Here is a 26,161-nt window from a genome sequence, read left to right as displayed (position 1 = left end):
ACAGGAGTCTGATAAGGATGTTTGTAGAAAACTTGTTGTGGAAACAGTTTCCTATATACACACACACCTCTGTTTTGCGCTTTGTGTTATTCGCTAAACAGGTTGTGCCCTTTATACTTAAAGGGTTGCTCATGCAAGGATATAATCGTACTATATTGCTAAATATTGTAATCGCAAACCCACAAATACACACACTCCCTCTGAAGGGAACAGAAAAAAAAATATGATTTGAAAAGTAACAATATTTAACTTAGTGACAGTTGAAATGACAGCTTGCCTCTCTTGGTTGATGGAGGTTTATACGTGTGTCGTGTTAATAGGCTTGAGCCTGATTGCAATATGCTGAGATAATATATCATTCCATTATTCACAAACATTCCATCGTGAGCATATGAAAACCTTTCAATGGAGTTCAAATCTCAACAATTCCCCTTCAAGTCAGTATTTGACCGTTGGAGTCACATTGAATCCAGTCCAGCAACCTTAGACCACAGTGTGGACCCTGAAAGGTTACAGTCCAACAGAGTGATGATTGTCCAATCTCCTCCAATAGCAGAGCAGCAGCTTCTTCATGGGAAACGTAGTGCCAAGTGTCTGTGGTACTGAATGTTCCAAATAAATATACATTCTTATAAGGCAGTGTTCCATGTCACACCGGACAAAAGGATCAGGTGGAAAATCCTTTTAATAAGATGGGGATTGTGAAAAGGGGGAGAGCGTGAAGAGAAGTATCAGAGAGAAGCACATACAGTATGTTGGGAATCCTAGTGGCAGAAAAGTGGTACTGCAGCTTCTGATCTACTCAACAGTTATAGTTAGCACCATTGTCTCCCTCCCCCCTATTTAAACTCAGGACTGCTTCCGAAACATGAAGATGTCTCTGGTCTTGGAGCCTCTCTTGCCCTCGGGGAGTGGGGTGGGGTTGGGTGAGGGGGAGGGTGAGGGTGACGGGGAGGCTGAGGGCTGGGGGGTGGCTGTGCCTCCATAGGGGCAGCTCTGGAGTCGGGGTGCTCCCCAGAACACTCCACGGCCGGGATGTAGCGACTGTCCCACATCCCTGGACCGCACAGCTTACACAGGTCATGGAGGCTGCACGGGATTCTGGGTAACAGACGGAACTGGTAGAGCAGACTACGGGCCTGGTAGTAGGAAGGGTGGGAGAGAGAAAGGAAGAGAGAGAACGTAAGAGAGAGTCAAGGAATGGAGAGAAAGAGAGCATGTGAGAGAACAAGGGACTGGAGGAGAGGAGTGGCAGTGAATGAGAGAAAGGTTAAACATGAGGAAAACACGTAGAAAGGAGGAAACAGAAGGCAGCGAAGAAGCTATACCTCAAGACTTACAAAACAGCTAACAGTATCACACTTAGTATCATGGAGATTTGAATAACATTTGACTAAATCAATAGCTCCTTCAGACGTGGAAGAACATGATCTAACACAGCCAAAATCAATTAACGTGATCTAATTTAAACTAAATAGGGCTGAGCTGTTCAGACACATCAAACCTGATAGGGGTTCTATAACAGTCCTAACACCTGCATGCTAAAATGTGCTGTTGCTGCTGCAGCAGCACTACTAACATGGCATCCATAAACATGAGAAGACAGAGACACACTACCGGCCATGACTCAGAAATCCTCAACATGGCATCCATAAACATGAGGAGAAGACAGAGACACACTACCGGCCATGACTCAGAAATCCTCAACATGGCATCCATAAACATGAGGAGAAGACAGAGACACACTACCGGCCATGACTCAGAAATCCTCAACATGGCATCCATAAACATGAGGAGAAGACAGAGACACACTACCGGCCATGACTCAGAAATCCTCAACATGGCAGGATCACAGCAAGTATTTCTAAACTCCTTGAGGGCTGGGGAGCAACAAGGACTATTATGCTTTGTTGTATTACAAACGCCATTCCTTTTAAATCCCTTCGGCGCAGGCGATGAGTGTACACTGAGGGGATGAGTTAAGAATTAAACAGCCACCATAGTATGCTAACTAGAGGGTAAAATGCTAGCGTTGCATAACATGCTAGTATAGCCTAGCATAGCATGAGGAAAAGTGGCCCAGCCTTGGATGGAGTAACGCATCGTCATGCTAAGGCTAACTGCTAGCGTTACCTTGCGCAGCACCAGCTCCCCGTTCATGTGCATGGAGAGGTTACTGAAGTGGAGCAACATCTGGTCGGTGGCTAACTGCTGCTCCGTCACGTCATCACCGTACAGCACGATGATGGCCACACACGCAAACAGATGGAAGTAGTCCGTCTGAGGGAGCGATAGCGTGTTATTGACAAAGTACATTTATACTGGACTGTGGAGAGCCTGCCTACAGTACAGTTTGTGTGTCTGGTTGTGTCTACATCCAACTCTAATCTCCATAACTAGTGTGTTGTATGAATGATGGTTATACCTATGGCAGGCTATAAACTCCTAACATTGTTACACACAGTTGCTAATACACATTGTTTGATATTGGTGTATGTATGCTAATGTTGTGTGTTTGTATTGTTCTATGTATACCAATTCCACGTACAACATGATAATGTTGCTCTGTGTACACCAATGCCATGTACAACATGATGATGTTGCTCGGTGTACACCAATGCCATATACAACATGATGTTGCTGTGCGTATGCTGATGTAAACTTGGGTACCTGGTAGTGTGCCCAGCAGGCCTCCCACATACGCAGGGCCTCTGTGTCGGGGAACTCCCGTTTGAAGCAGAGTAGGAGCCAGCGGTGACAGAACAGCAGCTGTAGGCCGTCCTCCCCCAGCTGGGTCAGGTGCTGGTGGAACCGGGGCAGCATCAGACGCAACAGCTCCCTCAGGTACATCTGGAACGCGGGAGAGAGAGATGGTTAGGGCACTATGTGGATATGAATGTAACACCACACACACACACAAAATAAAACACGAGAATCACAGATAGCGAGAGAGAAAAGTGTGTGTAATAAAAAGAGAGAAAGACACTTTCTCTGTCCCCTTACCAGTTGTCTCTCCATGTCCTCGTCACGGGGAGAGCTGATGAAGATGGTGTTCTCCATCAGGCCTACGAAGCACCAGAACGTGTCACTCTCATCCTGCACCTCGGTCAGCAGGGGGGCCACCAGGTCAGACATGCCCTGGCAGTAGCCCATCTCTGGGTTGAACACCGCGTAGTTCAGCAGCACACACCTGGAGGAAGGGAGGAACACCACCACAGACAATATCAAGAGATCATAGTCGCCTCATACTAAGTCATACATATTACCTCATACTAAGTTACACATATTACCTCATACTAAGTCATACATAAAGTTCTACATACAAAGTCATACTAACCCATCACCCTAACCAACAGGTCGTATAGATGTTTAGACACTGTCGTTAAAACAATCAATTTAGACCAAATCAAATGGTATTTTTCACATGCTTTGTAAACAGGTGTAGACCAACAGTGAAATGCTTACTTCTCATCCTAACTATTCAGAGAGATAAATACACAATGAGTAATGATAGCTTGGCTATATACCCGAGGTACCAGTACAGAGTCCATGTACAGGGGAACGAGGTCATTGAGGTAGATATGTACATATAGGTAGGGCCCTATAAAGTGACTAGGTAACAGGATAGATAATAAACAGTCACAGCAGTGTATGTGATGAGTCAAAAACGTTAAGGCAAAAAGGGTCAATGAAGATAGTTAAATAGTTAACCAATAGCCACCCGGACTAACTATTTAGCAGTCTTATAGCTTGGTGGTAGAAGCTGTTCAGGGTCCTGTTGGTTCCAGACTTGGTGCATCGGTACCGCTTGCCGTGCGGTATCAGAGAGAACAGTCTATGACTAGGGTGGCTGGAGTCTGATCATTTTTAGGGCCTTCTTTTGACACCGTCTGGTATAGAGGTCCTTAATGGCAGGAAGCTCGGCCCCAGTGATGTACTGGGCCGTACACACTACCCCTCTGTAGCGCCTTGCGGTCGGATGCCAAGCTGTTGCCAAACCAAGCGGTGATACAGCCAGTCAAGATGCTCTCAATGGTGCAGCTGTTGAACTTGATAACGATCCGAGGGTCCCTGCCAAATCTTTTCAGTCTCCTGAGGGGAAGAGGTGTTGTTGTGCCTTCACGACTGTGTTGGAGTGTGTGGACCATGATCAGTCCTTAGTGATGTGGACACAGAGGAACTTAAAGCTAAACAACACTATGGCATTAAAACAGAGTAAGCTAATGAATAAGACAAATATGAAAAGTGGTGAGACAATATTGGTCCATAATAATACATGAGAGTTCTAACCTCCCCACCCCTACTCTACTTGACCCAGTTACTTTTACCAATACCGAGAACCAGCCATGAGTCACTTAACAGCCTGGTTTTGAAAGCCTTTAGCTCCTTCATTTAGGAAGCTATTAGCTGTAAGTATGCATCAGAACTAGTGCTCTAACAACTTACTGGGAGTCAATAAAGCATGAAAGTCATTAGCTAGCTTCCCCCAGGGTTCAGAATATGATATTCATGTACAATATTACCTCCTGTGCACTGGACTATGGGATAGGAAAGATGAGAAATGGAAAAGATGAGGAAGAAAGGGAGGAGAAAAGAGTGGTAAGAGAGGAGAGAGTGAAATGTAGAATAAAGAGTGACAGAGGGAAGGATATGGATAGAGATGAGAGGAAAGACAAGTGGTAGGGGAGAGAAAGTGTAAGAGAAGAGAGGGAAATACCCAGACAGAGCCATCTGTCCTGACCTCATGATCTCCACATTGGGGTTGTTCTCTCCCCTGAAGAAGTGGTTGCTGCGGTCTGTTCTCACCACGTCCTTATCCACGGTGAACTGAACCTTCCTCCAGAAGTCACTGTGCTCCTCAGGACTCATAGACAACCTGGGGATGGCAGGGACAGACAGGGGTTTTTACTGGGTTAAATACTGGGGCTACGCACTAATGTCAACCAAACTTAAGGGCAGTTACTCAACTTCAAAAATGTACTTTTAATTTAACCCTTGATAGGATGTCAAGAAAAGGGTAGGGTGAGGATGTTGGGGCAATGTAAACCACTTGAACAACCTATGATCTAACCCTAACCCCCTCCCATCACTCTCTGGCTGAGAACCTGAACACTGAGGACCTGACCCCTACCCTAACGAGCAGAGCAGAGGGGATTTCATTAACACTATTTGTTTTCCATTGAGCCCCGCCAGGAACAATAACACTAGGCCTGATGCAACTTCACGCAACTGTTTACTTTCTGGGTCTGTGTTTGTCTGCCTCTCCCTCGGCGTCTCCTCCCTCACTCCCTTCTCTCTCCCAGTCCCTTGATCCCTCTCGCCCAGTCCCTTGTCCCCTCTCTACCTCCATGCCTCACTCTCTCCCTCTCTTCTTCCCTTTCTGGAGAACTGTCAGCAGCTGTACCTGGTCCTGCTACCAGAATCCCCTAATCGTGTAACTCAACATTAACATGTAAGACCACAGAGACACCAGACCTTGTAGAAAATAGATGAGCAAACTGAATCAACTCTCCACAACCCTCTCCTCCTCCAGTGTTTGTTCAGAACAGGTATATACTGACATCTCTCTCCTCTCCAGCAGGATCATCCATGTTTAACATCTTCAACAGTACTGGCTACAGCACAGAACATCAAATCAAACAAGCAATAATTGATTCTTCAAAATGTGACTTATATAAATAATGTAATGTTTTATTTCCATATAGAAACTAATTGATTTAATTAACAGGGGCTGGTCGTTAGTCAGGATCACAAACAGATGATTATAAGGGTGTCATACATGTTCATGACAAGTCTAATCAGTTATTATACCTGCATCATAATGCATCATATCTGCAGGCTCTAAGTAGAGTGTTACCGGTGCCACCACCTTTAGAAGGCCGAGACTGTAGTTCCAGGGTCTTAATGATGAGCCAATGGCCCCTGGAGGCTCAGTCAAGTGTTTTTCCATCAGCCTCATCACATCACAGGAGGAAGAGAGCGTCTAATTGGCTGGTTTGGATGACATCTTCTGATGTAATCTAAAGGTTAATACGCCATTCCGCTGAAGACCAGACAATTATCATATCAATTCTGTCCACTCGTGTATCACACCTGCGCAAACATGCACACTGTGTGGAAGCTTAGGTAGCCTAGCGGTTAAGAGCAATTATCATATCAATTCTGTCCACTCGTGTATCACACCTGTGCAAACATGCACACTGTGTGGAAGCTTAGGTAGCCTAGCGGTTAAGAGCAAACGGCCATTAACCAAATGGTGCTGGTTCGAATATCCAAGCCGACTAGGTGAAACATCTGCCAATGTGCCCTGGATCAAGGCACTTAACTCGAACTGCTCCTGAAAGTGGCTCTGGACAAGCGTCTGCTAAATGACTCAAATGTAAATGTAAATGAATTGAAAAAGAAAAAGGATTAGGGACAGACAGACAAGTAACGCTGGGAGGTTCAAATAAATTACTGGTTGAACCCTTTACTCTCTTTTAGTGTGTGTGTGGTGTGTGCGTGCGTGCGTGGTGTGTGTGCATGCGTGGTGTGTGCGTGCGTGGTGTGTGCATTTCGAGCATATTGATAGAATATGAGAGTAGAATATGGGTAGAATATGAGAATATGATTTGATCAGCGATTACATGTTTTTACCCAGGAGGCCTGTTAATTTACACCCAGCACTCCCATAACAACGTTCTGTAATTGTGTCTATTGATTGCTCCATTTGCAAAGTGAAACCACAAGGTGTGTGTGTGTGTGTGTGTAACAGTTAGCAGGATATGGCTTGGTGCCACCTTATTCCTTTGTATAAATTAACCACATACTGTATGTACCATTGTTATGAATGTCCTTCTTTCATCGAAAACAACACAATAGAACCCCCCCCCCCCACACACACACACACACACGCACGGTCAGCAGCAGTGCAGCTCCCCTGGATGGAGAGCTATTACTTATAGTAAACCCCCCAGCCACCTACCTCCTCTGCTGGATGTGGTGGTACTCAGAGCGTTTCTGCAGTCTCCAGGCCTCTCTCTCCTGGGAGGAGGAGTCACAGCTGTAGTAGTGCAGTAAGAAGGGCCACACCTCCCCGCGGATGGATGGGTCAATGCCCCCAAAGAAGATGGCCTGAGGGGGGGGGGACAGAGAGGACATGATCAGCCTGGGTAGTAGAAGTCTAGAATTCAACAATGTTATTTACAGTAACTACACCAGGGTTCCCCAACTGGTGGCCCATTGGCCGAATTAGTGCTGTGGTGGTTTTATTTGGCCCCCCATTTATTGGGAGAAATTTCAAAAAAAGAGAAAAAGTTTTTGACATAAGACTAAAAACACCAGGAAATCAGCTCCATGTCATTTTTAGTTAAGAAATCTGTTCAAATATTCCCTTGCATAATAGAGACACGTGATCGTATACAAATGTAAGCAAGTTTGTCAGTCTTCCAAGGTCTTATCCCAGCTACACACTCACCTTGCGTAGCTTGTACTCCTCCTCCACCTGTCCGTTGTGGTTGAGGTGTCGGAGCCAGGTGGTGACGTCCAGGCGGCGGTACAGACGTTCCTCCGGGTGGGTCTCAGCGGACGGCAGGGTGGGCCTCCGGATGGAGAACTGCATACATGACTTCTCATCCACTACCTGGAAGAGAGAGGGAAGAGAAAGAGAGATCGATAGGTGGGGGGCAGAGAGGGAGCGAGACAGATGGGTGTGGGGCAGAGAGCGAGAGATATCAAGGAACTAGCCATTATGCTAAAACTGAAATAACATGGTATCTAGCCACAATGCTAACACTGTAGGAACATGATATCTAGCCCCAATGCTAACACTGTAGGAACATGATATCTAGCCCCAATGCTAACATGCCTCACCTGGTCTTTGAGCTGCGTCTCTCTGCAGCACTTCCACTGTTGGAAGACCTCAGCCAGCTTGTCCAGACCTGCGTGGTGGAAGTGGAGGACCTTATACTGGCTCTCCCTGCTGGCGATCACCAGCTGACCACTATTACACGCCTCATCACTGGAATCACAACATACCATTCAAACATACAGAAACACACATACAATGTTACTGCACTGCTAAAACATGGCTTATAACATATACAGCAAACTCTCAGTTGGAGAAGAATTTCAGAAACATTTCCTGAATTGTCAAATACAGTCATTTTTTACATACATATAGGCCCAGTTTCTGAAGTGACTTTTCATTTTTGTAATCGTTGGACAATGATAATCCTCCCCTTTACCCTCACAGGCCAAACAACACAACTGTATGCAGGTGAGTTGTTATGAGAGTAAAGTTCCTGAGGTCTTAAAGTATCCAGACAACATGACCCCACATGACCCCTGGCTGACCTGAAGAAGAGGCGGAGCGACCTCATGTGACCCAGGTCGACCCGGAACACTCCCCCCAGCTGCTCCAACGCCAGCACCTTCTGCTGTTCCTCCCACCGCATGCCCTGCGATTGGCTGTTGTTCTCAGAGGGAGCGTGGCTGTCCAGGCTGGAGGCGGAGCTAGCCGAATGGGTCATGGACTCGTCGCACAGCTCCCTGAGAAAATGAGGGGGGGAGAAGTTGAGTTGGTTATAGGATCAGATTAACTTACACCCACAACTATTACTGGCTCAATGCAAAACAGACCTTAGATCAGCGTCTAAGGGAAACTGATGGGACCATGATTTTGGAGAATCATTGCATTGCACACGGATGTAATTCTAACAACACATAAGCATAGATATGGCAAACAGGGGGCTATGTACTGTTTGTGACTAGTGTTGAATATCAGGAGTCTATTTTACTGCCCTGTTGTGGTTCCTTGTTTTATGTCCTGGGATTGTTCTGGCTTAGACCATGGGACAGAGAAGAATGCATGGCGGTTACTGTGCAGGGGGGGAACCACACACATCACACACACACACAACAGAAACTGTACACACACACATCACAGCGTCTGCCTTCCAATTTCCCCAGTCATTCCCCCACGGCCACTGTTTGTTTCCCCGGCACTGTAACCCGAGCTGGGGGTTCCTCTACTGCGTTACACACACACACACACACACACACACACACCTGGGTAAGGGGGTAAATCAAACAATTAACAACCAAAACACACCCCATGACACGTCTCGGAGAGCCAGACCTGAGAATCACAGTGACGTATTAATTGCAAATAGGGCCAGTAAACACAAGTCAATCATATGAAAAACATTCACATTTAAATGCTGTTTCCTTGTATGCCGATGGAACAGTATTTCTCTAAGTCCATAATAAATACAAACAGCCTATTGGTCCCATGAGAGGAGCCAGAGCTGGTCAGTTTCAAACTAAATCAATGGTTGTGAATTGATCATGTCTCGGGTTGTCACATACCTGTATATGGGAAAATAATGTGAGATCCATCGAGACAGTAAGGTCTCACCTCATTGGTCAGATTCACTGCCCTCTGGATCATGTATCAAATCATGAACAAGGTCCCAGTCCTGGGACACTACAGCACAGAGGAGTGGGGAGAGTCTGTCTGCCTCAATATAAACCTAGTCATAGCAGACCTGGGTTCAAAAACTATTTGAAATCTGTCAGGAGTGCCTGGTGAACGGGCGTTGCAGATTTTGGTCTATCGGTTCCATTGCAACAGGAAATCTCAATCAAGCCCGGCAGAAGAATTTGAAATGATTTTTAAAAGTATTTGAACCCAGGTCTGCATCATAGGCCTATTGTATTACATTGAGGTGCGGAGAGAACATACAGAAACCAAAAGTCTCACACTTAATGGTCTGTTTGAATAAAATCTGACAACATTTGATTGATTAAAACATTGCCTTAAAGGAATATTTAAACTGCGCTACATGCTAACTACTGTAACTGTCAGAGATATTGCTAAGCTATCTGTCTCTATGGGCTTTCCAGTTAACTAATCAGCATCAACAGAAGGTGTTGAACATGGACCTGTTTTAAATGTCGTCTACTTAATCAATGAAGTGAAGATAGCACCCACTGTTATGTTACTGTAAGCTTACGGAGACGTTTTAAATGCCATCTACCTCAGTGGATCTCAATGAGCTAATGCTAAATATTCACACTAGTAGCTGATGCTGTTCTCTATAGCGACTACACTATAGCCTATGTATACAGTGTTATACACAGACTATGCACTGAGTGGACAAAACATTAGGAATACCTGCTCTTTCCATGACATAGACTGAATCCAGGTGAAAGTTATGATCCCTTATTGATGTCACTTGTGAAATCCACTACAATCAGTGTAGATGAATGGAAAGAAACAGGTTAAAGAAGGATTTTTAACCTTGGAGACAATTGAGACGTGGATTGTGTATGTGTGGCATTCAGAGGGTGAATGCACAAGACAAAATATTTAAGTGCCAAGAACTGCAACGGTGCTGGGTTTTTCATGCACAACAGTTTCCGGTGGGTATCTAGAATGGTCCACCACCCAAATGACATTCAGCCAATTTGACGACTGTGGGAAGTATTGGAGACAACATGGGCCAGCATCCCTGTGGAACGCTTGACACCTTGTAGAGTCCATGCCCTGACAAATTGAGGCTGTTCTGAGGGCAAAAAGTAGTGTGTGGGGGGGGGTGCAACTCAATATTAGGAAGGTGTTCTTAATGTTTAGTACACTCAGTATGTGTCAACAGCATGTTTTGATGGAAAAGCTGTTTTAATGGCATGTCCCTCGTCAGGGGAGCTACAGCTACAAGCTCGCCACCTACGTGATGCTCTACCCTAGGGACAGAGCTCTGGCGTCACCCTGAGAACCAGAGCCTGGGGCTCAACCCCCATGGTCCCTAAACTCAATGAATGATGTGGCTGTTGAGCAAGTAGAAGAGACTACACTTCTTGGTGTTCTATTAGATTGTAAACTGTATTGATTGCATTGTTGTAAAGACGGGGAGAGGTCTGTCTGTGATAAAGAGATGCTCTGATTTGTTTTTACATCACATGCAACCAAACAGTTGTCCAGTCAGGTGCGGCAAAACAAATACCTAGAAAAGCTGCAGCTGGCACAGAACAGAGCAGCACGTCTGGCCCTCAAATGTACATGGAGGGCCAATGTCAATAACATGCATATCAGCCACTCCTGGCTCAGAGTGGACGAGAGATTGACTGAATCACTGTCGATCGTTGTAAGAAATATTGATGTGTTGAAAGTACCACGTTGTCTTTTCAGCCAGTTATCACAGCTCAAAAACCCAGTCCCCAAGTAAGAACAGAGACTGGGAAAATGACTACATGGTAACTCAGGCAAGAAATATGAAACACCTCAAGGAACAACGCGGACTGTGAAGAGACACACTAACAGTTTTCTTTAGATGTTTTAAATGTAGCTTTACATTTGTGTTCTTATCTATTAGTGTTCTGCATGTTGTCATGTTCTATGTTGTGTGGCTGCTGCTTTTTCAACAGCTAATGGGGATCTGAATGAAATACACAAATACGCAACAATTTCAACAATTTTACTGAATTACAGTTCATAAGAGGAAATCAGTCAATTGAAACAAATTCATTAGGCCCTAATCTATGGATTTCACATTACTGGGAATACAGAAATGCATCCGTTGGTCACAGATACCTTAAAGAAAATGTAGGGGCGTAGATCAGAAAACCAGTCAGTATCTGGTGTGACCACCATTTGCTTCATGCAGCGCGACACATCTCCTTCACATAAAGCTGATCAGGCTGTTGATTGTGGCCTGTGGAATGTTGTCCCACTCCTCTTCAATGGCTGTGCGAAGTTTCTGGATATTGACAATAACTGGAACACGCTGTAGTACGCGTATATCCAGAGCATCCCAAACATGCTCAATGTGTGACATGTCTGGTGAGTATGCAGACCATCGAGGAACTGGAACATTTTCAGCTTCCAGGAATTGTGTACAGATCCTTGCGACATGGGGCAGTGCATTATCATGCTGAAACATGAGGTGATGGCGGCAGATGAATGGCACGACAATGGGCCTCAGGATCTCGTCATGGTATGTCTGTGCATTCAAACTTGCCATCGATAAAATGTAATTGTGTTTGTTCATAGCTTATGTCTGCCCATACCATAACCTCACCACGAGACACTCGGTTCACAACATTGACATCAGCAAACCACTCACCCACACAACGCCACCTGACCGTTAGAGTTGAAACTGGCATTAATCCATGAAGAGCACACTTCTCCAGCGTACCAGTGGCCATCGAAGGTGAGAATTTGCCCCCTGAAGTTGGTGAATAGCAGTCAGGTCAAGCCCCTGGTGAGAACGACCAGCACGCAGATGAGCTTCCCTGAGACGGTTTCTGACAGTTGTACAGAAGTTCTTCGGTTGTGCAAATCCACAGTTTCATCAGCTGTCTGCGTGGCTGGTCTCAGATGATCCCGCAGGTGAAGAAGCCAGAGGTGGAGATCCTGGGCTGGCGTGGTTACATGTGGTCTGTGATTGTGAAGCCGGTTGGGCTCTGCCAAATTCTCTAAAACAATGTTGGAGGCGGCTTATGGTAGAAAAATAAACATTAAATTATCTAGCAACAGCTCTGGAGGACATTCCTGCAGTCAGCATGCCAATTGCATGCTCCCTCAAAACATCTGTGGAGTTGTGTTTTGTGAAGAAAAAAAAAATGTCCCCAGCGTAAGGTGCACCTGTGTAATGATCATGCTATTTAATCAGCATCTTGATATGCCACACCTCAGGTGGATGGATTATCTTGACAAAGGAGAAATGCTCACTAACAGGGATGTAAGCAAATTTGTGCACAAAATTTGAGAGAAATAAGCTTTTGTTCATATTGAACATTTCTGAGATATTTCAGCTCATGAAACAGGGGACCAACACATTACATGTTTTTATACTAAACAAAAATATAAACACAGCATCTAATCAAAACTCTGGGGAGGGCAAGGAAAGGAGGAGAGCTAAAAATAGGTTTTATGTTGTTATATAAATATATTATTGTACATTTGCATGGAAATTCACTATGATTTAATTACCTATGTTTAAGATTCTAACAATTGTACAGGGCAGCAAAATACTTTTGAGATACATTAAGAATTTAAAAGTTTTAAAGATAAAAAATAGCAATTTTGTCCTTCAGTGGTTTAGAATACTGTACTGGAGCCATATACAGTTGAAGTCAGAAGTTTACATACACCTTAGCCTAATACATTTAAACTCAGTTTTTCACAATTCCTGACATTTAATCGTAGTAAAAATTCCCTGTCTTAGGTCAGTTAGGATCTTGTTTATTTCAGCTTTTATTTCTTTCATCACATTCCCAGTGGGTCAGAAGTTTACATACCCTCAATTAGTATTTGGTAGCATTGCTTTTAAATTGTTTAACTTGGGTCAAACGTTTCGGGTAGCCTTTCACAAGCTTCCCACAATAAGTTGGGTGAATTTTGGCCCATTCCTCCTGACAGAGCTGTTGTAACTGAGTCAGGTTTGTAGGCCTCCTTGCTCGCACACGCTTTTCCAGTTCTGCCCACAAATTTTCTATAGCATTGAGGTCAGGGCTTTGTGATGGCCACTCCAATACCTTGACTTTGTTGTCCTTAAGCCATTTTGCCACAACTTTGGAAGTATGCTTGCTTCCTGACTGATGTCTTGAGATGATGTGGATATATTGAAGCAACATTTTCCTTTCTCATGATGCCATCTATTTTGTGAAGTGCATCAGTCCCTCCTGCTGCAATGCACCCCAACAACATGATGCTGCCACCCCCATGCTTCACGGTTGGGATGGTGTTCTTCTATTTTTGTTTCATCAGACCAGAGGACATTTCTCCAAAAAGTACAATCTTTGTCACCATGTTCAGTTGCAAACCGTAGTCTGGCTTTTTTAATGGCGGTTTTGGAGCAGTGGCTTCTTTCTTGCTGAGCGGCCTTTCAGGTTATGTCGATATAGGACTCGTTTTGCTGTGGATATAGATACTTTTGTACCGGTTTCCTCCAGCATCTTCACAAGGTCCTTTGCTGTTGTTCTGGGATTGATTTGCACTTTTGGGACCAAAGTACGTTCATCAAAGTACGCGTCTCCTTCCTGAGCGGAATGATGGCTGCGTGGTCCCAAGGTGTTTATACTTGCATACTATTGTTTGTACAGATGAACGTGGTACCTTCAGGCATTTGGAAATTGCTCCCAAGGATGAACCAGACTTGTGGAGCTCTACCATTTTTTTCTGAGGTCTTGGCTGATTTCTTTTGATTTTCCCATGATGTCAAACAAAGAGGCACTGAGTTTGAAGGTAGGCCTTGAAATACAGTGCCTTGCGAAAGTATTCGGCCCCCTTGAACTTTGCGACCTTTTGCCACATTTCAGGCTTCAAACATAAAGATATAAAACTGTATTTTTTTGTGAAGAATCAACAACAAGTGGGACACAATCATGAAGTGGAACGACATTTATTGGATATTTCAAACTTTTTTAACAAATCAAAAACTGAAAAATTGGGCGTGCAAAATTATTCAGCCCCCTTAAGTTAATACTTTGTAGCGCCACCTTTTGCTGCGATTACAGCTGTAAGTCGCTTGGGGTATGTCTCTATCAGTTTTGCACATCGAGAGACTGAATTTTTTTCCCATTCCTCCTTGCAAAACAGCTCGAGCTCAGTGAGGTTGGATGGAGAGCATTTGTGAATAGCAGTTTTCAGTTCTTTCCACAGATTCACGATTGGATTCAGGTCTGGACTTTGACTTGGCCATTCTAACACCTGGATATGTTTATTTTTTAACCATTCCATTGTAGATTTTGCTTTATGTTTTGGATCATTGTCTTGTTGGAATACAAATCTCCGTCCCAGTCTCAGGTCTTTTGCAGACGCCATCAGGTTCTCTTCCAGAATGGTCCTGTATTTGGCTCCATCCATCTTCCCATCAATTTTAACCATCTTCCCTGTCCCTGCTGAAGAAAAGCAGGCCCAAACCATGATGCTGCCACCACCATGTTTGACAGTGGGGATGGTGTGTTCAGCTGTGTTGCTTTTACGCCAAACATAACGTTTTGCATTGTTGCCAAAAAGTTCAATTTTGGTTTCATCTGACCAGAGCCCCTTCGTCCACATGTTTGATGTGTCTCCCAGGTGGCTTGTGGCAAACTTTAAACAACACTTTTTATGGATATCTTTAAGAAATGGCTTTCTTCTTGCCACTCTTCCATAAAGGCCAGATTTGTGCAATATACGACTGATTGTTGTCCTATGGACAGAGTCTCCCACCTCAGCTGTAGATCTCTGCAGTTCATCCAGAGTGATCATGGGCCTCTTGGCTGCATCTATGATCAGTCTTCTCCTTGTATGAGCTGAAAGTTTAGAGGGACGGCCAGGTCTTGGTAGATTTGCAGTGGTCTGATACTCCTTCCATTTCAATATTATCGCTTGCACAGTGCTCCTTGGGATGTTTAAAGCTTGGGAAATCTTTTTGTATCCAAATCCGGCTTTAAACTTCTTCACAACAGTATCTCGGACCTGCCTGGTGTGTTCCTTGTTCTTCATGATGCTCTCTGCGCTTTTAACGGACCTCTGAGACTATCACAGTGCAGGTGCATTTATACGGAGACTTGATTACACACAGGTGGATTGTATTTATCATCATTAGTCATTTAGGTCAACATTGGATCATTCAGAGATCCTCACTGAACTTCTGGAGAGAGTTTGCTGCACTGAAAGTAAAGGGGCTGAATAATTTTGCACGCCCAATTTTTCAGTTTTTGATTTGTTAAAAAAGTTTGAAATATCCAATAAATGTCGTTCCACTTCATGATTGTGTCCCACTTGTTGTTGATTCTTCACAAAAAATAGTTTTATATCTTTATGTTTGAAGCCTGAAATGTGGCAAAAGGTCGCAAAGTTCAAGGGGGCCGAATACTTTCGCAAGGCACTGTAAATCCACAGGTACACCTCTAATTGACTCAAATTATGCTAATTAGCCTATCAGAAGCTTCTAAAGCCATGACATTTTTTGGAAATTTCCAAGCTGTTTGAAGGCACAGTCAGTATGTAAACTTCTGACCCACTGGAATTGTAAGTGAAATAATCTGTCTGTAAATAATTGTTGGAAAAATTACTTGTGTCAGGCACAAAGTATATGTCCTAACAGACTTGACAAAACTATAGTTCGTTAACAAGAAATTTGTGGAGTGGTTGAAAAACGAGTTTTAATGGCTCCAACCTAAGTGTTTGTAAATTTCCGACTTCAACTGTAGATGCTGTACTGGAGCCATATAGATGCTGTACTGGAGCCATATAGATGCTGTACTGGAGCCATATAGATGCTGTACTGGAGCCATATAGATGCTGTACTGGAGCCATATAGATGCTGTACTGGAGCCATATAGATGCTGTACTGGAGCCATATAGATGCTGTACTGGAGCCATATAGATGCTGTACTGGAGCCATATACAGTAGATGCTGTACTGGAGCCATATAGATGCTGTACTGGAGCCATATAGATGCTGTACTGGAGCCACTAATAGCTTAACCATATAGATGAGTTTCAAAAGTGTGAAACAATAATAGCATTGGGAACACATATGCATGCATGCACACACACAAAGCTACAATACACAGTCTCTCCCACACAACAACATAATGTACTCTCACTTTCTTACACTCCCTCTTCCCACTCACTTTCTTGCACACAGATTATTTCTCTCTGCATGATTCCTAGTGACATGTTTCCAGTCCCAGGCCCCTTAACAGTGTCAATTAAAGCTGAGAGCTGTGCTGTTCCAGAGGGGTTGGCTGCTGCCTGTAGGCCCCGACCAGACCACTCTCCATTCCTCTAATCCACCCAGTTGACACACAGCCCAGTACAACAACCCCAGGAGCAGGGAGGAATCAAAGAGAGTTTCACACAGACCCAGGGAGAGAGAGGGAGTGAAGAGGGGAGAGGAAGTACAGGGAGAAAAAAATGGAGATTGAGTTAAAGAGAAACATTAGCGAAGGATAAAGAGAGAGAAAAAGAGAGAGAGAGAGAGAGGAAGAAAAGGTTAGAGGCAGTGCAAGAGAAAGCTGCCAAGTCACACACTAACTGCACTTACAGTGTTAAATGGACAAACACACACTTCAAACTCCCTCATCCTGGGCTGTGTTTCTGGCCAAATACCTCTGTGTGGAAACGACCTCTGAGGGATGTATAAAGGAGAATGGCCATAAGGTCAGTACAGCAACATGATAGTGGTTTAGTCCAGATGGTTTAGTTGGTTGGAGCAGAGTGTTGGTAGAATTCCTGCATGGACCACATACTGAATGTGTGTGCTAACTGCTAACTAAGCTGCTTAAATTGGATTGATTTAGCGAAGGACAATGTGTGTGTTTTGGCCCATGTTGCCAATAAGAACCTACATCTACTGGATATTACCATAACCTTGTAATTGTCTGCTTTAACAGCCCATTCTCTCCTACAGTGACACATCCAGCCTTGGGAGGCAGTAATAGTTAACAACAAATTCTCATTTACAGACTTGCCTAGTTAAATAAAGGTTTAATTTAAAAAAATGCTGTGTGAAGTGTGAACCTCCCCCAATGACAGTAAGAGTACACTTATCCCCTTCTCGGTGGCTCCACCATGTGGTAGATTTGGCCTATTGCAACTACCTTGATCTGGTGAGAAATTCTGTCTTGCAAGGTGAGAAACTGGCATCTGGAGTGTAGGTTCAACATGATTCAAGGTTATAGCCGTTAAACACGGACGACCACTGCTGCTCTCTCTCTCGCTCTCTTTTTAAAACTCTTTTATAAAGTGGTGGGGAAACGATCAAATCGCCAGTTACCTAAAATATCCATAGGATATTTATGCAAAAGGTAGCAGGTTCTTGTTGGCATTCAGTTTCAAATATTTATTTAACAAGTTGGATGCTTCTCTACCCAAATAATTGGAAAAGCATTTCTGTCATGTACTTATATGCTTAAACTATTTCAATGTCTCCACTGCGAGATAAAGACACCAATATTCAGCGTCTGAACTGACAGACTGGATTCAATACATACATAAATTATAAATACCATGGAAACTACAGCTCCATTTGTGCCCTGCATATCAATAGCTAACTCGCATAGATAATTCACACAAAATCCAACTGATAATAACTCACCAAAACACCCCATTCATATCCATGTCTAACACAAGTCACAAACAAATACGTGCAGACAACAGACCTGCATTCAAATACTGAAATCTTTGAAATACTTTTATTTGCATTAGCCTGACTTTTTCTATTGGTTTAATGATAACATGTAAACTCAAAGCCCTGATAAAGTATTTGAAAGGATTTAAATTACAATATGAACCAAGGTCTGTATTATCCACACACACAAGCACATCCCCTCCCAGCTCACCTGCTCTCGTTGTCCAGGAACACAGAGCCGCTGCTCTCAAAGAGGGACTCGCTGACGGGCGACAGACAGAAGGGTGAGGAGAAGGTGGTGTCTGAGTCCGAGCCCATGGTGCTGTCCCTGCTCACCTCGTCAGCCGACAGCTCATCCCCCTCATCCGTCCCAGACTGGGACTGCTGTTGCTGGGGAGGAGGGGGCTCTATGCTGGCCTCCAGACCCAGGCCCCCTCCAATCCCAGTTCCGTTCCCAATCCTCTCCTCCTCCTCCCGGTCCTCATCTTCCTCCTGGGCGGGAGGGTGTCGGGAATGGGGCCTGCAGGTAGGGTTAACATTAGTGTTACCGTAAAATGTTTTTTCAGAGGATGAAATTCGACCAGAAATTAAGCACCATCCTGAAACAGTGTTCACCTATATTACAAAAGTTCAGGCTCAGTTGTCAGGATACAAGCAGTTATCACAATAAAACCTGTTACCGCGATACAAGCAGTTATCACAATAAAACCTGTTACCGCAATGCAAGCAGTTATCACAATAAAACCTGTTACCGCGATACAAGCAGTTATCACAATAAAACCTGTTACCGCGATGCAAGCAGTTATCACAATAAAACCTGTTACCGCGATGCAAGCAGTTATCACAATAAAACCTGTTACCGCGATGCAAGCAGTTATCACAATAAAACCTGTTACCGCGATGCAAGCAGTTATCACAATAAAACCTGTTACCGCGATGCAAGCAGTTATCACAATAAAACCTGTTACCGCGATACAAGCAGTTATCACAATAAAACCTGTTACCGCAATACAAGCAGTTATCACAATAAAACCTGTTACCGCGATGCAAGCAGTTATCACGATAAAACCTGTTACCGCGATACAAGCCGTTTTCCCGATAACACCCGTTATTGCAATATCACCAGCTACAGAAGTCCATTACGTTCCCTTCCCCCCACTCTACCTGCGGGGCCTGCGCCGAGCGTTCCTGCGGACAGGTGAGCTCTCTGGGGTGATGTAACGCAGGGCCTCCTCGTCCTGTCTCTGGATGCGGGAGTTGGGAACCCAGGTTAGGATCAGAGTGGTTCCCAGGCTCTCATCCTTCTCCATGTGCACACACAGGTACCCTGAGGAGAGAAGGAAGTCATGAGAGAGATGGAGAAACATGGCCACAAACACACAGGAACACAGACAACAACACACACACGAGAACACACACTCACTCTGATGAAATCATATAATCAGAGGATTGGAGACAGGTTGAGAAAGAGGACACACAAGAAAACACAAGAACCGAAGTCACCTGAGAAGATCACACTAAGAGAAAAGGATCCCAGAACCCAGTCAGTTCTCCTCAGGACAAACCTTCTTCCCATGAACCAGAAGTCAGATAGATAGATATACCAAATCTGGAGTCAATCTGACTTCTGGTTCATGGGAAAAATATTTTTGGCCTGAGAACTATAATATATTAGACATCTATAACCTTAATAAGTTGATACACAAATATACTGTCCATAGCTAACATACCATACCATGATGGAAGAGGTGACAAAGTAGTGGCATACTGTACATGGAAACATTACTAGGTATGACAAAAAACAAGTGAGGCAAAGAGGAAGTAACCTGAAAAGAAATAAGGAGATCTGACTCATGAACAAACAAGGAAATGCAGAGGTGAGAGACAATGAACCATACAGTCTCATATCTCTCAGGTGAGAGCTCATCGGTACATGGTGGAAAGAGAGAGAGACACTATAGGACGCACTGGGAAGAGAAGAACAGCAGAGGAATAGGTGAACGCTATAGTCATAGCTGGGGCCTGTTCAGGAGGATGTAATGTTACAGAACATTCAGATAGAAATGTATGGTGTAGAACAAATATGATTGTCAGGTAGAATAGGTAATCGTGTTAGTGCTATTCATTACATTTCTGTGATGTTCAGAATAGTTCAGCTCACTGAATACACCCCAGGGTTGTATGTACTAGGCACCAAATGCAAGAAAACGGACTGAAACAGGAAGGGACTGCCTGAACTTGTCCGATAAATGCTTTTCTCCATTTCAAAGACGTTCGTTACGGTGTGCCCTAATGAATAGGACCCTTATGTAGGGGACTCTTAGACAGCTATATACTGTACCTGGGTGGTGTTCGGGCAGGCCCGGGAGGGGCTCGGCAGGGTGCACACACACATTGTTCTTGGAGAAGATGATCTCTCCGTCCAAGCCGTTCCGCGAACCCGCCGACCCTGGGTTAAAGGTCAGGAGGTCCGAGGCCTTTGAGGAGGCGCGTCGCAAGAGCCGACCGAGAGACATCTACACCGACACCAGGACTCTGCGCCCATCCTCTGGGGTGGGGGGAGGAGGAAAGGTGAGAGAGGGGGACAGGGATGGAGAGAGACAGAATCAGGTCAGAATGGAGGACATGGGGCACTAGTGTTTTACAGTATGACATTTACCTATTCAAATTAACAAATCATATATAGAGTGCCTTCGGAAAGTATTCAGACCCCTTGACTTTTTCTCCGTTTTGTTACAGCCTTATTCTAAAATGTATTAAATTGTCTTTTCCCCTCATCTATACACAATACCCCATAATGACAAAGCAAAAACTGTTTTTTATAAATGTTAGTTAATTTATTAAAAATAAAAACTGAAATATCACATTTATATATTCTTCATTTGACTTTTAGGTTGTGCGTATTGTTAGATATTACTGCACTGTTGGAGATAGAAACACAAGTATTTCGCTACACCCGCTATAACATCTGCTAAACATGTGTATGTGACAAATACAATTTGATTTGATTTACATAAGTTTTCAGAACCTTTACTAAGTACTTCGTTGAAGCACCTTTGGCAGCGATTACAGCCTCGATTCTTCTTGGGTATGACACTACAAGCTTGACACACCTATATTTGGGGAGATTCTCCCATGCGTGGTTTTGGCTGTACCGCTTAAGGTCGTTGTCCTTTTGGATGGTGAACCTTTGCCCCAGTTGGAGGTCCTGAGCAGGTTTTCATCAAGGATTTCTGTGTACTTTGCTCCATTCATCTTTCCCTCGTTCCAAACTAGTCTCCCAGTCCCTGCCACTGAAAAACATCCCCACAGCATGATGCTGCCACCACCATGCTTCACTGTAGGGATGGTGCCAGGTTTCCTCCAGACGTGACGCTTGGCATTCAGGCCAAAGAGTTCAATCTTGGTTTCATCAGACCAGAGAATCTAGATGTTTTTGTATGAAAAGAAACAAATAGAGCTAAGCACAGGCAAGATCCTAGAGGAAAACCTGGTTCAGTCTGCTTTCCAACAGACACTGGGAGACAAATGACCTTTACAGCAGGACAATATCCTAAAACACAAAGTCAAATATACAATGGAGTTGCTTACCAAGACGACATTGAATGTTTCAATGTGGCCTAGTTACAGTTTTGACTCAAATCTACTTCAAAATCTATGGCAAGAATTGAAAATGGCTGTCTAGAAATGATCAACAAACCAATTTGACAGAGCTTGAAGAATTTTTAAAAGAATAATGTGCAAATATTGTACAATCCAGGTGTGCAAAGCTCTTAAAATGTCCTAACATTTCTAAAAACATGTTCTCACATTGTCATTATTATTGTGTGTAGATGGGTGTGAAATGTTTTATTTTATTCATTTTTAATTCAGGCTATAACATCATAAATCGAGGGCTGTGAATAGTTTCTGAAGGCAACGTATATAGTCATACATGGCAAAGCTAACTCTTTTACAGGTTGAGCTTTCATTTAAAGGCAGTGACAGACATTTGTACTCAAGTTACACTGTGATGTTTGTACAGTATTAGTGTGTTCTTACCCCGACAAGTCAACCCTGCCATGCAACAAAACCTCACAGTTAGTGTTTTCCTATGCCACGTCAACCATCTTGACTCACACACTTGGCTCTGTTAGTGTAGGTGTGTGTGCAAGTGTGTCCCCCACCTTGAATAAACACACACACACACTACACAAACCTGGTCTATCCTTCTATGTGAAATCCTAGTCTGTTATTAGGAGCTAACAGATGTCAGCATCTATGGCTATTCTCAACATGTCACACAACTGTGCACTATGACTGCTCTCACATGCCAGACTCATAGCTTTCACAGCAGCTGATGAGAGACTACACTATGACTGGTCTCATGTGCCAGACTCATAGCTTTCACAGCAGCTGATGAGAGACTACACTATGACTAGTCTCATGTGCCAGTCTCATAGCTTTCACAGCAGCTGATGAGAGACTACACTATGACTAGTCTCATGTGCCAGTCTCATAGCTTTCACAGCAGCTGATGAGAGACTACACTATGACTAGTCTCATGTGCCAGACTCACAGCTTTCACAGCGGCTGATGACAGAGACTACACTATGACTAGTCTCATGCCAGACTCATAGCTTTCACAGCGGCTGATGACAGAGACTACACTATGACTAGTCTCATGCCAGACTCATAGCTTTCACAGTGGCTGATGAGAGAGACTACACTAGGACTGTAAACAAAATCATTTTGCTGTTCACTCCAGTCAACCTTTCTGCTATGACTGGAATTGGCCACTAGCGCTACTGGCATATCAGTGTTGGTCCATACTATGTAAGTTCCTCTGTGCGACCCTATGATAATGTAGCCTAGTTCCCTATCACTACAGTCTATGACATCGAACACATTCCCAGTGCCCCACTACTCCTGAATGTGTGGAATGTTCCCTCCTTTTCCTCTTCCTGAGAACCCTGAGTCATGACCAGTGACCCAAATGGCACCCTATCCCCTATATGGTGCACTACTTTAGTCCAGAGCCCTATGTGCCGAGGTAGAAAGTACTGTGCTACATAGAGAATAGAGTGCCATTTGGGAGGTAGCCATGTTTACCTCCTCTGATTAACTCTATGCCGCACGACTTCCTGTTAACAGGGCTCCAGGGTGAAGTTTCCCCTCGGTAAAGATCTAGGATCAGCTTCCCCTCTCCCAATTCTAACAATTTGTGGGGGAAATGCAAAACTGACACAAGATCAGCATCTAGGGGTAACTTCACCCTACTGGCTTATCAGGACTCGGACAGGAAGTCTTCTACCCCGGAATCCGGGCAAGGCCAGTGAGTATGTACTATAGCCTGGTCCCAGATATGTTTGTGCCGTCTTGCCAACTGCTATGGTCTTTGGACTGACAATGATCATAGGAGTTGGCAGGACAGCACAAACAGACCGGGTACCAGGCTAGGGAGCGTGAGTGAGGTACTCATTTGGCCGGGTAACACTTTACAATGATTAAGTTTCTCTCTTAGAACACTGCATGTCCACACTATTCTTCAGAACTACAACCATCCTAAAACCACTCTGACCATAGCGCTGAGCTGCTCACCTAAACATTTGCATGGTAACTGCTTACAGAACTAAGCCAATCCATTGAATTCACTTGCAAATGAGCAGTAGTAAACCAGACTGAACTCACTATACCAGGTGTTCAGTGTCAACTATACCCCCCTGGACCTTCCATCCACACCTCAGCAGATTAAAGCTACATTTCATAGTCTTCTGATCGCCCCAGACAACAGCTACCCCTAACCAGTTGATAGACAGTGGAGATCTCCACCAAAACAGGGAAGTTAGAGGTTATTTGGTGGTAAAACAACAGCTATAACCAGTTCTCTGTGTGTATCCATAACCTGAGGTTATTCTGGTCGGTATGATAGCAGCAGGGCGAGAAGAGGTCAGAGTGTGATATGATTCCATATTCAGCGTATGACTAAGCAGGGAGCCTGACTGATATAGCACAATGCTCTCTCCTCCTTCCATGCTGTCATCACCTCAGTGTGTGTTCACACATTGCCTTGTCTCCTCCACTTTAGCCTCGGTCACCTCACACTGGTCCTACTGTAGCATTCCAACAATGGAGACAGCTTTCCAAAGAACGTGTTACTCTCCTGTGAGTGTGAAGTCTGCATTCGGTCATCATTTTTTCTGTAACCATTAATCTAATTTAGTATTCATCTCCTTCTGCCTTGCTGTATGGAGATGTTTTGTTCAGAAAAACAGTCCTAAGGATTTTCTGAGACAACCAAACGTTTCCCAATGAGATTACAGAGCAAGTGTATCAGTACAGTATCCCACTGTGTCCTGCCAGCCTCAATGACTATAAACGCAGAGGATTCCAGTGCCTCAGATCAGTGTGTCCAAGTTCACCTCCGGGCCACGCTAACAAACTTGTCAGGCTGCTGACATTTGAATAGAGGAGGCTTCCATAATGAACTGCCTCTCCTGTTCATCTGGATCGTGACACCAAACCACTGCCTCAGGGGCAGCTAAAGGACTTTAAATAACCACATGGACTCTCAGTGAGTTGCAATCCCTCAGGCTGACTCACTTCCATGAGCAAAGAGTCAATAGACTATGTATCAGACACAGACAGAGCAATAAGTATTCTGTTTACATTAGACCTAGTAAAGTAGAGCTTGAATGGAAGTAGCCTAGGTGAGACAACTCGAATGGGAGCTGAAAATTGTTGGGTTAGCTCACCTTTCCAAATCACATTCACAAAGCATAGGCCTATAATTTGACTCTGTTATAGCTATAAACTGATAGATATGAAGTCAATGAGATAGCCATATGTACATTTTAGCTGTAGGCTATCAATAGCCTACGCGACATAGTAACGGAGGAGTATCCTCAAGAGTGGCGTCCCGTCCGTGATGACGAGGCTACATCAACTATTGACACATTGTACCAATGACAGGCAACATCCATTTGACAGGAGAGGATGGAGCAGCGGAATTCTCGCTGCCGCACCATTATTTTTCACGGGCCCAGTCCTTCTCCTGCCTCTCCGACATTGCTATCGGTTTGGCCGGGCAGGGATTTTATCTGTAGTTAAGCCTACCATCACGAATACATATTTTAGTCTAGTTGTCTGGCCTATGTCCTCAAATTTCTCCCCATCACATGCAGTGCACATCCCGACCAACCCGCATAGTTCGCCAAAGGAATAGCCTAGCCTAGGAAATAAGGGGGTCGTGTAGGCTACAAACAGCATAACCTTATCCATAATAAACGAGGTCGTTTGATTCTTTCTCGGTCATCGGTGTACACCTGTGCGAGCAGTGGACTTAATAAATAAATGCACACTCAAAAACACAGGCGATGCGGTCTTGCTTTCTCACCCTCTGTCCCACCCGAGACTACTGTCTTTGCCGCTTATCCATTCCGGAGCGATGTTTATGGTGGTTGTATCCGTGTAGTTTGAGGTCACGTCTTCGGTATTTTGTTACGCGGTGTGAGTGTTTGTATCCGTGCGGTCTTTCTCTACCGCACGCGGAGCTGCTATGTTTCTCTAACCCAACCCCCAAATTCCTCTGCTTCCGGGATGGCAGACTGGATATAGGCTGCTTCTGTGAATGCACGGACCAGTCAACTATTAGGATCGCCTTACATTTGGAAGTATGTTTGTCTTATTAGCAAAAGCAAATGATCGTCAACACACCACAATGATATATCTAAGTAAGGCTGACCTTTTATCATAGTATGACGTTTTAGAGGTCAATGCCGAAAGCTTCACTGCAGTTGGCTGATCCCGAACTCACATGAGCATTATCAGGACCAGTGGAGCTGGAGTCGGAGCATCATGACGCGGATCTCAGATGTCCCGCTGGAACTCTTATATATGGCAGGTAAACCACTAGCAGCAAGGACAATGAGCAATCATTTAAACAATAAACAGCACTTTTCAAAATTACTATTTCAAAACAAGGTATTTCGAGGGCAATGTTTTAAACAATAACAACAAATATTTTAAAACATAAGCTAACATAACCATATTACAGGTATGATATTTACAATTCAG

At 44.2% G+C, this 26,161-nt stretch overlaps 1 protein-coding gene across 1 annotated transcript; it reads right to left on the bottom strand.

Annotated features, from left to right (window-relative positions):
* Positions 1–201: 201 nt before the first annotated feature.
* On the bottom strand, positions 202–25,823 carry tbc1d16 (TBC1 domain family, member 16). The gene is given in 14 exon segments (XM_036939361.1): positions 202–1,001; positions 1,004–1,139; positions 2,134–2,280; positions 2,671–2,850; positions 3,004–3,190; positions 4,742–4,876; positions 6,965–7,113; positions 7,457–7,621; positions 7,852–7,999; positions 8,335–8,529; positions 18,318–18,626; positions 19,271–19,433; positions 20,448–20,654; positions 25,482–25,823. Coding segments are annotated over 13 exon segments (2,241 nt in total). The 5' UTR covers positions 20,623–20,654; positions 25,482–25,823; the 3' UTR covers positions 202–849.
* Between the last annotated feature and the right edge of the window lie 338 nt (positions 25,824–26,161).

The sequence above is a fragment of the Oncorhynchus mykiss genome, chromosome 12, assembly GCF_013265735.2.
Source record: "Oncorhynchus mykiss isolate Arlee chromosome 12, USDA_OmykA_1.1, whole genome shotgun sequence".
Taxonomy (NCBI): Eukaryota; Metazoa; Chordata; class Actinopteri; order Salmoniformes; family Salmonidae; genus Oncorhynchus; species Oncorhynchus mykiss.
The sequence above is the reverse complement of the archived record's forward strand: the minus strand, read 5'-3'. Positions and strand labels throughout refer to the sequence as shown.